The sequence below is a fragment of the Polypterus senegalus genome, chromosome 6 (assembly GCF_016835505.1).
Source record: "Polypterus senegalus isolate Bchr_013 chromosome 6, ASM1683550v1, whole genome shotgun sequence".
Classification (NCBI taxonomy): domain Eukaryota; kingdom Metazoa; phylum Chordata; class Cladistia; order Polypteriformes; family Polypteridae; genus Polypterus; species Polypterus senegalus.
Window position 1 is genome coordinate 45,039,204 of NC_053159.1, and position 14,995 is coordinate 45,054,198.

General features: G+C 38.2%; 1 protein-coding gene across 1 annotated transcript in view; it reads left to right on the plus strand.

Annotated features, from left to right (window-relative positions):
* slc39a10 (solute carrier family 39 member 10) overlaps nt 1-14,995 on the plus strand; it is a 158,817-nt gene that overhangs the window by 102,734 nt on the left and 41,088 nt on the right. Inside the window, exons 6-7 of the mRNA XM_039755035.1 lie at nt 7,782-7,905; nt 8,685-9,059. Of these exons, the coding sequence (XP_039610969.1) occupies nt 7,782-7,905; nt 8,685-9,059 (499 nt within the window). The remainder of the gene's footprint in view (nt 1-7,781; nt 7,906-8,684; nt 9,060-14,995) is intronic.

Here is a 14,995-nt window from a genome sequence, read left to right on the forward strand (position 1 = left end):
TGTGTGTTAACATATGTTTTAAAAACAGCCTGTTACTGAATTTTTCTGAGACTGAAAGGATTCAGTAATGAAAATTCATTCATAGGCAGTTACCACAAAAATTATATATGAATTCAGTGATACTGGTAAAAGCACGATTAGTCTTTGAACTTCACAAATTGTGGGGTGTGAAAAAGACATAGTAGAGCTCATTCACGAATCTTGGTCCGGTCGGTTAATAACACTCTAGGGTTTCTTCATTGTACTGGTGACCTCATCCAAAAATAAGTTGTTTTTCAGATTAGTTCTTCGATTGAGAATGCTTTCTTTCATGCATCTTTACTGAGGATGAAACATGGATCCATCACTTTGAGTAGGAGATTCAAGACTGTTGTTCAGCATCCACTCTACAGCCTAGAGTTTGCCCCCTCAATGTTCTACATTTCTGGAGCCCTAAGATATACCATTCTTAATAACTTTTTTTAGAGTAATGATGAGGTTACTGGAGAAGTAAAGAAGTGACTACAACCACAGGATTCAGACTAGTTTAAATAGATGGTGTCAAGGCTATTAAAGATGACAAAAATTTTGTAAAATATGAAAAGTGTGCTAAATGTTCCACAAGTTTAAGCAATTTTATAACAAGTTACTATAAAAAAATTAGAATGCAAAACTTTCTAGACTCTTCAAACCAAATAAATAAATGATATGTTTGCATAATACAAATTATTGGCAATGCTGCCCACTTTTCTTACTGACTTAAAACTGATTATTTTAACAGTAGAAACTTGACACAAAGATCAATGCAACTAATTATTTCCTAAATATTAACATCAGTAAATACTTTTAAATTTAATACACTGCATTTTCTGACATAGTGCAAAGTTGATTTTGCTCCTAAATATAGTCAGTGCTCACTTTACACTATGCTGAATTTGACTTCCTGAATGTTGTCACACAGATGATATTTTACTCTGTATAAGTGTTGTAACAAACCCGGCACAGATGGACACAGAGGCACGTATAAAAAACACAAATACTTTATTTTTCTTCGGCTGTGGGACACGTCTTCCCCGTGCCACACAGCCCAAACACAGTCCCCAAAACACCAGCACAAAACAGTTCTCTTCCTTCCTTTACAACCACTCCTCCTCAAGCTTCGTCTCCTTCCTCCCAACTCTGGCTTTTCGGAAGCGTTCCAGATGCTTAACCACCTGGTCCTAATTGCACTTCCGGGTGGGGCTGAAGACTCGTCCAGCCGGGCTGTGGGAAGCAGACAGCCCCTCCCTAGCAGCCACCCCGGGCCCCAACCAAGCTGTGGAGGACTCCATCTCCCATGGAGCCCTGTGGGCAGTTGGGGAATCGCCGTCAGCCAGGGAGGCTGCCATCAAGCGTCCCGGGGGAGGTATTGAACTGCCCATGGCGGCTCCCCCGGAACATAAGCAGCAGGGGCATCCCTGCCGGGCATGGGACCCGGCTGTCCTTCACAGTGTCAAGACAATTGGCCTCCATTATAGTGACATTAGTTAGCCAGGTGTATCAGACGTACTATGTAATCAACTGTTAGTTAATTTTTATTTTTATTTCTTTTACCTAGGACTAATTTTCTTGGCACGCAGTGTGTTGAAGTGGTTAAGGCTTTGTACATAGGACTTCAAACCCTGAAGTTGTGGGTTGAAATCCTGCTACTGGCACTGTGTGACAATGAGCAAGTCACTTCACCTGCCTTTGCTCCAAATGGAAAAACAAAAGGAATGCAACCAATTGTATCTCAAATGTTGTAATTTCACTTTTAATAAAGGCATCAATCAAAAAATCGTGATATTATCATGTGTGGCGAGTCGCTGGGGCTGGGATGCCACTGTGGAAGCCGGCCCGGACACAGACAGGCGGACACGTTAATGTCACCCAACACATGTTTATTTACACAGTCCATTATATACAAAAGTGCAGACAACCCCAAAAGTCCCCAAAGTCCTGGCCACCACAATGCCTAACTCTCTTCTTTAGGCCGCCTCCTTGCCTCCTCCTAAGACCTTGTCCCCTTCTCCTTCCGACTTCAGACATTGTTTAAAGGGAGACGGCCCCTTTTATATGCACCTGGATGTGCTTCAGTGACCTCTTCCACCGACACGCCCCAGTGTGAAGCACACTGGGTGTCCCCGATCCTCTTCCCCCAAGCACTTCCAGGTGTGGCGGAAGTGCTGAGGTCCAGGGCTCTCTAGGCACAGGGGCGCCCCCTGGCAGTGACCACGGGCCCCTACAGGGTAGAGCTTCAAAGCTCTGTACCCATGGCCCCCAAAGGAACCAGGGTGGTCGCCCCCACGTGGTCTGAGGTGAGCGTAAGCCCTCTTCCGGACTTCCTAGGCGTCCCGGCTGGTTCGGCAACCCAGGCATCTCTGACACATGTCAGTATTTAAAATGAAACAGGTAATCAGTTATGCTCCCTCTAAGCTGCACTATATTTCCTTTTGAACTGCCATGCAGTTGATATCACACTGCTCATTCCCCCTCCCATGCTGAAATTTAGAGGAGCTGTGCAACTGTTATCTCACCTTTCACACTTTGATAATGTACCCATTACTCCCAAAACTGCACAGGTCATCACCCCCCCAGGTGATTTTTATGTGCTCAACTTTCATGTTAGTGTGGTACTCAGCACTTCATGGGGGTCTAGCACTCACTCACCCTCTTTCCTCCTGCTAATGCTGGTAGTCAACAGTAGAAAATAGCACTTGGTAACCTTTGAGCTTTACATCTTCTTTGAACTGTGCCAAACTTTCTCTTTCTATTTCATAACATGATAATGTCTCTTTTTCACTGTCAAGCATGATGCACTCTCTTTAGTCATCCATCCACCCTATTGGTTAGTGATGCCATTCTCATAGCCGGGTCAATCACCTCACCGACCTGCGGTATGCTCCAACTCTGCAAGTTTAAATCTGAACAATATATTCAATCTCTTTTGGCTGTTCCGTTATTTCACTGAGTAATAATTTCCATTTGTTTGCGCTAATGCAATGTTTACTATAATTTTTTGGAGACTTTTGAATTTTCGTACTTCGATTATGTCTAACCTGCTCTGCATGTGTATCGCACCAACGTTTTTGAATTCTTTACGACGTCCTACGTTGTCATCTACTCTTTGTCAAGTCTCGTCTAAGTCACATCTTGTCTCTCTGAAAAAGTATTGTCTTGTCCCAAGATATTTTTAGATAATAGAGAGATATAAAACAAGAGTCGGCTCATTTTCATTTTCTATAATGTTACCAAATTTCAATCAAATCCCTGAAGGCATTTTTGAGATTTTGGAATACAGTATATATGTATTTTTTTATTGTAGGGGGATTTTTACCCTTGAATATTGATACAATATATCTAAAAGTCCTTTATTAGCTAATACCTAATGATCTAGATGTAGCATCCTGACAAATTTCAGCCTTTTAACTAAACGGGAAGTTGTGTTTTTGTTGATGAGGGGGTGTGAGTCAACTTTACTATATACAGATATGAAAAAGTTTGAGAACCCCTTTTAATTCTTTAGATTTTTGTTTATCATTGCTTGAGCTTTCAAAGTATAAACTTCCTTTTAGTATATGACATGCCTTATGGAAACAGTAGTATTTCAGCAGTGACATTAAATTTATTGAATTAACAGAAAATATACAATATGCATCATAACAAAATTAGACAGGTGCATACATTTGGGCACCCCAACAGAGATACAGTGCATCCGGAAAGTATTCACAGTGCATCACTTTTTCCACATTTTGTTGTGTTACAGCCTTATTCCAAAATGGATTAAATTCATTTTTCTCCTCAGAATTCTACACACAACACCCCATAATGACAACGTGAAAAAAGTTTACTTGAGATTTTTGCAAATTTATTAATAATTAAAAAATTGAGAAAGCACATGTACATAAGTATTCACAGCCTTTGCCATGAAGCTCAAAATTGAGCTCAGGTGCATCCTGTTTCCCCTGATCATCCTTGAGATGTTTCTGCAGCTTAATTGGAGTCCACCTGTGGTAAATTCAGTTGATTGGACATGATTTGGAAAGGCACACACCTGTCTGTATAAGGTCCCACAGTTGACAGTTCATGTCAGAGCACAAACCAAGCATGAAGTCAAAGGAATTGTCTGTGGACCTTCGAGACAGGATTGTCTCGAGGCACAAATCTGGGGAAGGTTACAGAAAAATTTTTGCTGCTTTGAAGGTCCCAATGAGCACAGCGGCCTCCATCATCCGTAAGTGGAAGAAGTTCGAAACCACCAGGACTCTTCCTAGAGCTGGCCGGCCATCTAAACTGAGCGGTCAGGGGAGAAGGGCCTTAGTCAGGGAGGTGACCAAGAACCCGATGGTCACTCTTTTAGAGCTCCAGAGGTCCTCTGTGGAGAGAGGAGAACCTTCCAGAAGGACAACCATCTCTGCAGCAATCCACCAATCAGGCCTGTATGGTAGAGTGGCCAGATGGAAGTCACTCCTTAGTAAAAGGCACATACATGGCAGCCCACCTGGAGTTTGCCAAAAGGCACCTGAAGGACTTTCATACCATGAGAAATAAAATTCTCTGGTCTGATGAGACAAAGATTGAACTCTTGGTGTGAATTCCAGGCGTCACATTTGGAGGAAACTAGGCACCGCTCATCACCAGGCCAATACCATCCCTACAGTGAAACATGGTGGTGGCAGCATCATGCTGCGGCGATGTTTTTCAGCGGCAGGAACTGGGAGACTACTCAGGATAAAGTGAAAGATGACTGCAGCAATGTACAGAGACATCCTGAATGAAAACCTGCTCCAGAGCGCTCTTGAACTCAGACTGGGGTGACAGTTCATGTTTCAGCAGGACAACGACCCTAAGCACACAGCCAAGATATCAAAGGAGTGACTTCAGGACAACTCTGAATGTCCTTGAGTGGCCCAGCCAGAGCCCAGACTTGAATCCGATTGAACATCCCTGGAGAGATCTTAAAATGGCTGTGCACCGACGCTTCCCATCCAACCTGATGGAGCTTGAGAGGTGCTGTAAAGAGGAATGGGCGAAACTGGCCAAGGATAGGTGTGCCAAGCTTGTGGTATCATATTCAAAAAGACTTGAGGCTGTAATTGCTGCCAAAGGTGCATTGACAAAGTATTGAGCAAAGGCTGTGAATACTTACGTACATGTGATTGCTCAGTTTTTTTTTATTTTTAATAAATTTGCAAAAAAATCAAGTAAACTTTTTTTACGTTGTCATTATGGGGTGTTGTGTGTAGAATTCTGAGGAAAGAAATGAATTTAATCCATTTTGGAATAAGGCTGTAACATAACAAAATGTGGAAAAAGTGATGCGCTGTAAATACTTTCCGGATGCACTGTATGACATCAGTACTTAGTTGAGCCTCCTTTTGCAAATATAACAGACTCTAGACACCTTCTATAACCTTTGATAAGTGTCTTGGAAGAGTCCTGGTGGTTTCGAACTTCTTCCACTTATGGATGATGGAGGCCGCTGTGCTCATTGGGACCTTCAAAGCAGCAAAAATTTTTCTGTAACCTTCCCCAGATTTGTGCCTCGAGACAATCCTGTCTCGAAGGTCCACAGACAATTCCTTTGACTTCATGCTTGGTTTGTGCTCTGACATGAACTGTCAACTGTGGGACCTTATATAGACAGGTGTGTGCCTTTCCAAATCATGTCCAATCAACTGAATTTACCACAGGTGGACTCCAATTAAGCTGCAGAAACATCTCAAGGATGATCAGGGGAAACAGGATGCACCTGAGCTCAATTTTGAGCTTCATGGCAAAGGCTGTGAATACTTATGTACATGTGCTTTCTCAATTTTTAAATTATTAATAAATTTGCAAAAATCTCAAGTAAACTTTTTTCACGTTGTCATTATGGGGCGTTGTGTGTAGAATTCTGAGGAGAAAAATGAATTTAATCCATTTTGGAATAAGGCTGTAACACAACAAAATGTGGAAAAAGTGATGCGCTGTAAATACTTTCCGGATGCACTGTATGACATCAGTACTTAGTTGAGCCTCTTTTTGCAAATATAACAGACTCTAGACACCACCTATAACCTTTGATAAGTGTCTTGATTCTGGATCAAAGTTTTTTTGACCATTCTTCCATACAAAATCTCTCCAGTTCAGTTAAATTTGATGGCTGCCGAGCATGGACAGCCTGCTTCAAATAAACCTATAGATATTCAATGATATTCAAGTCAGGGGACTGTGATGGCCATTCCAGAACATTGTACTTCTCCCTCTGCATGAATGCCTTTGTAAATTTCGAACTGTGTTTTGGTAATTGTATTTGTGACTGATGCTTGAACATTATCCTGAAGAATTTGTTGATATTGGGTTGAATTCATCCGACCCTCGACTTTAACAAGGGCCCAGTCCCTGAACTAGCCACACAGCCCCACAGCATGATGGAACTTCCACCAATTTTGACAGTAGGTAGCAGGTGTTTTTCTTGGAATCCGGTTTTCTTCTTCCGCCATGCAATGTGCTTTTTGCTGTGACCAAATAGCAACTCAATTTTTGTTTCATCACCCCAAAGCACTTTGTTCCAAAATGAATGTGGCTTGTCTAAATGAGCATTTGCATACAACAAGTGACTCTGTTTATGGTGGGAGTGCAGAAAGGGCTTCTTTCTCATCACCCAGCCATACAGATGATGTTTGTGCAAATTGTGCTGAATTGTAGAACAATGTACAGATACACCATCTGCAGCAAGATGTTCTTGCAGGTCTTTGGAGGTTATCTGTGGGTTGTCTGTAACCATTTTCACAATCCTGTGCTTATGCCGCTCCTGTATTTTTCTTGGCCTGCCAGACCTGGGTTTAATAGCAACTGTGCCTGTGGCCTTCCATTTCCTGATTACATTCCATACAGTTGAAACTGACAGTTTAAGCCTCTGAGATAGCTTTTTGTAGCCTTCCCCTAAACCATGATACTGAACAATCTGTGTTTTCAGATCTTTTGAGAGTTGCTTTGAGGATCCCATGCTGTCCCTCTTCAGAGGAGAGTCAAAGGGAAGCACAACTTGCAACTGACCATCTTAAATACCTTTTCTCATGATTGGACACACCTGTCTATGAACTTCAAGGCTTAACGAGCTAATACAACCAATTTAGTGTTGCAAGTAATCAGTATTGAGCAGTTACATGCATTCAAATCAGCAAAATTACAAGGGGACCCAAATTTTTGCGCAGCCAGTTTTTCACATTTAATTTCATAAAACTAAATACTGCTTCACTAAAAATCTTTATTCAGAAAACACCCCGGTACTCAGATGTTCCTAGAAAATGAAAGACATACCACTGTTATCTTTTTTTGTTGAAAGTAAAGTAAATTATTATGCTAACTCTTTCATATGACTGTAGATAAACAGACATATTTGCAGTAAGCTACATTTCTTCAGCCTGACATCTTTCTCACAACCTGCCCCCCTCCCAACCCACTTCAGTCCACTGCATATCCTCTGACATAATGCTCCTGACCGTGCTTGTTCCTCAACCACCCATACCACACATTTTATGTGGAGTCCTGGAGATTCATCTGGATTCCCATGTAAGTGCAGATTGTGTGATAACACATATGAATCTCTACCCAGAAAAATGATAAAGTATATAGTGCTGCAATTTAAATATCGATAATGAATAGATGACAATGATGTTTTTTTTAATATTTTCATATGAAACATTTTATGTTTTATGGCATTTTTTTATCATTTTGCATAATTTTCTCTGTGTTCAAAAATTCTGTCTTAATGAGAATGTTTTTATTCTTTCCTGCAGAGACAGATGTGTTGGTATTGGAAGAAAGAGAAAAGTGAAGAAACACAAATTGGAAGAAAGCTATCTGATCATAAACTAAACCGAAGATCTGATGCTGAGTGGCTACACTTAAAACCTCTGACAGGTCACTCAGATTTATTCTAATCATATATAAGTAAATGCAAAGATGATGCATTTAAGAGCGGCAGTTGCAGTTCCTGGTCAGTCACAATGAAAGCACATTTTCTTTTTAAGCAATCTATAGGCTTAGCACAAAATTAAACCCTATTTTGACATCTAGCAGCAATATTTATCATTTTGCCTTTCAGTTCATCAGAGCGCATTCACACCCTAATTTTTTTGATGATGTCTTGCAGTCTTTCGAAATAGCTTTGAAAACGTGCTGGTTCAGGTGTGAATGAAAATGAAATGCCAGGTTCTGTGTAGAATATCTACTTGTTTTTTTATCAAAATTCAATATCATTTTCAGAACTATTTACGCAGGAAGAGAATTCATAATGAGCATGCCAGCAAGACAGATTACATTGCCGAGAAGTAAAATACAGAGACAGCAACCGTTTGCAAAATGTTTTAGTAAAGCACAACATACCACAGCATGACCTTCTTACATCCGCAATGGCAGTGGTAGAAATGTGAGAATTCTAATTAAGTAAGCAGTTCAATTAAGGTAATGTAATTATTTGCTTATTAAGAGATTACTTAAGTGAATGCCTCTATGCACAACAATCCCCCAGCATCAAGAGACAGCCAGTGCCTCTTCTAAAGTACACACCAATATCTTACAATTCTGAGTAATGTAAAATAATGAAACAAGCCATATTAATAAAGTAAAATGTTTTAGTAGTGCATGTAAAATACTCTTTAAACAAGAAATATGTGTCATTATCCCTTTTCTTTTATTAGGACCAGATGATTCTGCCATGTCTGATGACAGTAAGCACAATGATACCCAACTGACAGAGCTTCAAGACTTGTCAGATTCCCCCAGCAAAAGGCAGCTGTCTGCCGGAGAGGTAACTGTGAAGATATCAGATTTCTCCGAAAATGAACAGAACAAGGAGAGTGTCTTTCCTGCCAAAGAGAATGGGAAGAAAGCAAAAAGTAAAAAGCACACTCATGGCCATAGTCATGGACATTCCCATGGAATTTCACATGGACATTCACATCATGGTCACTGTCACTCTGATAAAGAAATGAAGGATGCTGGCATTGCTAGTATTGCGTGGATGGTCATCATGGGAGATGGAATGCATAATTTCAGTGATGGTCTTGCAATAGGTAAGAAAATATGTTTATTTTAGAATGATTTGAATTTATTAGTTTACTTTAATTTATTAAATCAAGGCAATACTGCAGAGCTGCTACAGCCCAAGCAAAGCAACTACACAAATACACTCAACAAGAAACAGTAAATAAAACATAAATATTACTAAAATCTAATTTAAATTAACATAACATACATAACGTAGCTGGGAAAATATAGTTTAGCTAGATGTTATGTTGTAACATCTAATGGCAGCTTGTAAAGACGACCTGCACTAGATCATCTTTGTTCAACATGGTAGAACTAGATTTGTGCATTAAGGTGCTCTGCAGGTAGACTAGGGTGTCACAAATAGGGTGTGATACAATGTTCATGATAACGATGAGCTTAGCCAGCATTGTTGTTCCAGATAATCCAGGCTAATGGCTAGAATAGAGTCAATCTTTTTGGTTAACCTATTAACCTTCTTGGCATTTCTTTAGAACTTAATAATGACACTATGTGTTACTTTTGATGAATTACATAATTCTTTTCAGTGGCCATCAGACATGCTCTTGAAGGGGTGTGCAAGACTTACAGTACATCAGTACAGTATAATAAAATGAATATGAAAATATTTGAAAGGCAGTTACAATTAAAATAAAAAAAAGTTTTAGATGTGGAGCAGTATTTTATTAGCTCTGTATCCATTGGTTGGTGTGTTAAATAATTTTAGTGACGCATCTTATTTTTTATACAATAATGACACCAGTGGGTCCTCCTACATCTCACATAACCTGAGTTGGATTATCAGTTATTTTGTCTGTGTGACACCAGGTAATATGGTTTTAATATTATTTTGCCAGGCTAAATATACAGACACATTCCCATAGGATAACCAAGCTAAGGAACTGCCCCATAGACAGCATTAGAAGCCATGTATGGCCTCCAGCATTGAATAAAATTTGACTGCAGTAGTGTGAGAGAGAAGAGAACAAATAGAGCATGATATAAAAAACAGCAATACATTGCTGTTGTATTTTTATATTGTTTTCCCGGTTATAACACTCAAGTAATATAGTAAAAAGTATTAAAGTTTACCTGATAGACACATTTTTTTCAGGGGACTAATGGTTGTTCAAAAAAACAAAATCTTTAACATGGATATAATAAGAGAAATGTTGTGATGAAAGGTTATACAGTATTTAGAGCACAGTTGTTCAATGGATCCAAATATACTGTATTACCAATGCCAAGACATCACTTACAAGAATAATATAACAAATTCCAAAGGCTTTGAATAACCCAAGGGCACTGCCACTATTGCAGTCTCAACATTCAAAGCATGTGCTTCATGGACCAAAAAAGAAATTGTCATGGAAGTTACTGTGAGACTACAGCATTTAGTAGCTCAGGTTGCAGTTAAAGTGCATTTGTCTACAGCATTAACAGTACTGTTTAGTAATAGCCTTTATGGCATGGTGACAGGAACAAAGTTGTTACTTATTACTTAACCATTTCAGAATCCATTTGGAGTTTGCTATTTAGCATATGAGCAAATCCGGCTTACATATGGATAAAATTTGTTGGGTGTGAAATGAGAATAAAATGCAGTTTATTTTTTAGTAAAAGGCAAATTTTCCTATATGGTGAAAAAAACTGATATGGTCAAGAATTGGTGGCTAATTATTTTTTGTCTGTGTGTATGTTAATATTTTATTCTGATTTGTTATTCTCTTTCATTGTTATTATAATGAATTCAAGGCAATTTGAGATATACAGTATGTTGTTTTGTACTTTTTAATTTTTATTCCTTTAGATGCTTTGATTTTTATCATTCACTGTATTTTTCCATAGGGTCCTGCTGTTTTTGGGACTATAGTTGCAGCAAATTGCCAGACCGCACAGTGCTCATCTGTAGTAACTAGCATGAGAGCACTAAAAGAAATTGGTGAACAAAGTGAAATGTCTGAACTTTGACTTATTATAAGGAAGGCTTTATTAGAGACTAGAACTCAAAATTAAAGTCAGTTTAGGGTAAGAAAATCTGCTTTTGTTTTGTTTCATAACTGTATTTGGTTTAAACAGAAATCGATATGAAGAAAGATGCATGATGTATAACATATCCTGTATTGACTCTTCTCCTGCTGACTACTAGGCATTGTACACACTACTAGTTTTCATTTGAAAATGCGGACAATATTCTCTGTTTTTGCCTTTTATTCACACTACCTTGGCATTTTCAACACCCAAAAATTGAAACTTCTGAAAATGTTCTTCAGAGCCATATACTTGTACTTCTGAAAATGCTGCTTTGGTATTTCATTGTGGATAGACAAAAACACAGTTTTTGAAAACATAGCCTCTTATCATAGTCTGACTTTTTTGTGTCTATTACGTGGCTTTTCCTTGATTGGATCCTGCTCTTTACAATGTCTCATTCCCTGACCGGACACCCTTCACCGAAGAAAACCATATTTGAACATATTGGGAATAGAAGAGTTGCTTTCAATTACACTTGCTATATTACTTACCTGTATTGCGTTTTTTACAGTTGGAATGCAGCATACCTGGGCAAAAGACAAGTTACTGTAAATCCCATGGTTGGCAGCACCTTGTGAAAATCAGATTGTAAATAACTCTGTTGACAGCCTTACTTAAACTTAATCCATTCAGAAAGGAGTGACACTTTCTGCAGCAAAATTAACAGGAAGGTGCTTAACAAAGTGGACAGGTGCAGAATGCAGCTGAGCTCACAATAAATACAAGAAGAAGGCATGAAAGCACAATGCAGAAAAGTGAAGATGTAGACACACAACAGCATGTATTTATTCATTTATTTATTTTCTCCATAGAGTTAGTTTTACAAATGTTATGTGATGCAAGATCTGCTCAGATTGCTGTGGACTACTTATAATCAATCCGCTTTTTTTTTCAAAGTTTCGCTTTAACATTTTTTTTTTTTTAACGTTTTTATTTAATGCTTTGATAAGCACATTAATGTAGCACTGTGGTAGTTTGGTTTGGCTTCTTAAAGATAGTAAATGCACTATCAAGAGTCCTGTGCTCTGATAATTTTATGAGCGCATAAAGGAATCTAAATTTTATGGATCTCTGATTTTTCACCACACCATCCTTTAAGGTTTTTTCTGCAGATGCATGCATGCATGCCCTGTGTGGGTGAGAGTCTGTGACTTTGGCGACTTTAGTTATTTTATTGTGGATGGAGAGACTTTTGTAAACAATGTGAAAACTGTACTATGGATCAAAATCATTTTTGTTTAAACATGCTGTTTTAAAGTGAAAAAGTAGTAGTGTCCTTAATTACTCAACCAACATTATTAGGTGTTCTGAAATGCCAAAGGCAAAAATATTTGAAATCCAGAAAAAAAATTTCAACATTGACTTGATTTTGATGTAAAACAATTACAAAACAGACACATTATGAATTAGTTAAAAAAGAAAAAAAGAATGTAGCATATGACTGTTGCCTGCAGCAGTTACAGAGATCGTCAATACAACCAGCAGATTACCTTTTAACAAAGACCGAAATGGAGTGTTGTGTATACTGTAGTGTACACTACAGTATTTCTTAATTTTTTTTTTTTGTAATCAAGTTTTTATTGAAATTCATTAAAAGGCATCAGTCATATTGAGGAATCACAAATATACTATCTATATAAAAACAACAACCACCTTCCTTTGGTGATCCCTGCCCTGTGAAAGAAAACACGTAAAGATCTGAAGACCAAGATGCCCATGTAAACTAAGGAGACAGAGGTACAACAGACATAGGAGCCCCAAGGCAGAGCGGAGAAATGGAACGAGGAAGAAATAAAAATTAAGCTTCAGAGCACGGCATAGTCTGCCAGTCAGCCAGCCTCTCATCAAATGCACTACAGCTTACCATATCTCTAAATTGATATCTGCGGATCTGTACCACTGAAATTCCAAACAAGGCTGGACTAAGCAAAGAATTTAGAGAATTTTACAGAGAGAATCCGGAGATTTCCAGTAAGAGGTCAAGATTAATTTTATATTGAGTGTACCTAGACAAAATAACCTCTGCTGAGAAAAAACGAGCATTAGGGTAGAGTGATTCAGGAGGAAAAATGTATGACGCAAAAGGAAAATTTTAACAGAGAAACTAGAGGACAGGCACTTTTTAAAAACTGATGAGAATAGTTGTTTCAACCTAAGAAGATTACCTACCCTGTTTACCTAGACTGACCATTAGGGATCTTTAAAACTTGACTTGATGCAATAAAGTCCTACTCTCCACCGCACTCCTTAGTAATTTATTCCAAGTGTTTATAGCTCTTTCTAACATTTGTGCAGAATCTGTCCTTAAGTTTCTGTTTCCCTGTGTCCTTTTTGAAGAAATAATTTTAAAGTAACACTTTCACTGAAAGGCAAAACACTATTCACTGTACTAATTCCTTTCATGATTTAAACACTTCACTCATGCCACCTTTTAAAGTTTAAAAAAAAAACTATGCACAGTACTCCAGGTGAAGACTAATTTTGCTTATTCTGTTATTTGCACTTCTAGTTTGGTATTATCTGCAAACTTGGAACAGCCTATTGCTTACATTTTAAAAACAGTAGCAGCCCCCAACACTCATTCCTGAATGACTCCTTCATTCATCTGTTAATTTTTCTGATTTTGTTTTCAATTTCATGTTTGTAGGGAGCTGAAGATTACCCTGGTAACATTACTACAGTTCAGGAAGTAGTCCTTGATGGACTTCATGTGTGCCTTGGAAGAGCTGTAGAACAACAGTCAGACATTTTCTGCAGTATTGTTAAAGCAGTAAGGCACCTTTGCATAATGAGATCATCTCCCTTTTTAGGCAACCATGGGAGAAATGACAGACCATGTACAGACACACAATGTGCACAAAGACTAATTAAGCAGACTGGCACAGTTTGAAATGAATAAACATTTACCCTCCCACCAGTAAGGTGCACGTGTGTGTGGGCATGCACAACTGGTGAGTTTCAGGCACATTTTTCACAAAAAAAGCAAGAAGGAAACTGTCCTTCTACTTGCTAAAAGTGGCCAAATTAGGTACAGCGCCTCTATCTTTCTCTCAGTAATCGACTGTTAAAACTTGAGATCTATCTAGAAAGTTATTCGTGCACAGTTTGGTGGTGTTTCACTTGGAAATAGGTTTAGTTTGTAAAATCTTGCAAAGCAAAGATCAAATATACCATATATATCAACAAATAAGCATTGATTTAAAGAAGAAATCTCTAACATCTGATCTGAACTTTTAGCTATTTGATCAGACAGGTGCTTCACAGATTTGCAGTTTAGAACTAATAAGGTCGGTCTAACATACTGTATATTGTTAACAATTTAAATATTCTGAAAATAATACAGCTTTCATTTTCAAAGTGTTTTTTGTAAAGTGTAGATGGTTTGAAGCATAGCAGGAAATGCTGTTATCTGTTAAAGTTGCAAACACATTCACACTGGCATGAACTTGGATTAATTAATCAAACCCGTGGGGCTAACCAGATTATGATATGAAGGTCAAATTAGTCATTATCATCAAGCGCTCATCACCACTCTTCACCCTAAATGTTATCCTAGTTCACAAACACTAGCCTTTTTAAAGGTGAATAAATGTTTTTAAATGGTAATGCAGCATTTTCTTTTTTTTTTTTCTTCTCAATTTCTTATATTTTTTTAGTGTATTTTTGCAAACTTTTTTGTGTATGTGTTAGATTTCTGCCTTGTGCCTGATGCTGTCAGCTTAGGCCCTGGTGGATTAAGAAGATTCAATTATGATAGAGTGGATAATAGAAAACATTATTTGCTTAAAAAAAAAATAATAAATGTTTCTTGTCCAGTAGTCATTTTTGCTAGTCCAGGATGTGACTCTGCTTCTAGTCTCTTAGGCAGCTACAGAGTTGAGATTATAGAAATGTAAAATCAGTTTTGAATGATTTTTAATAAACTGCT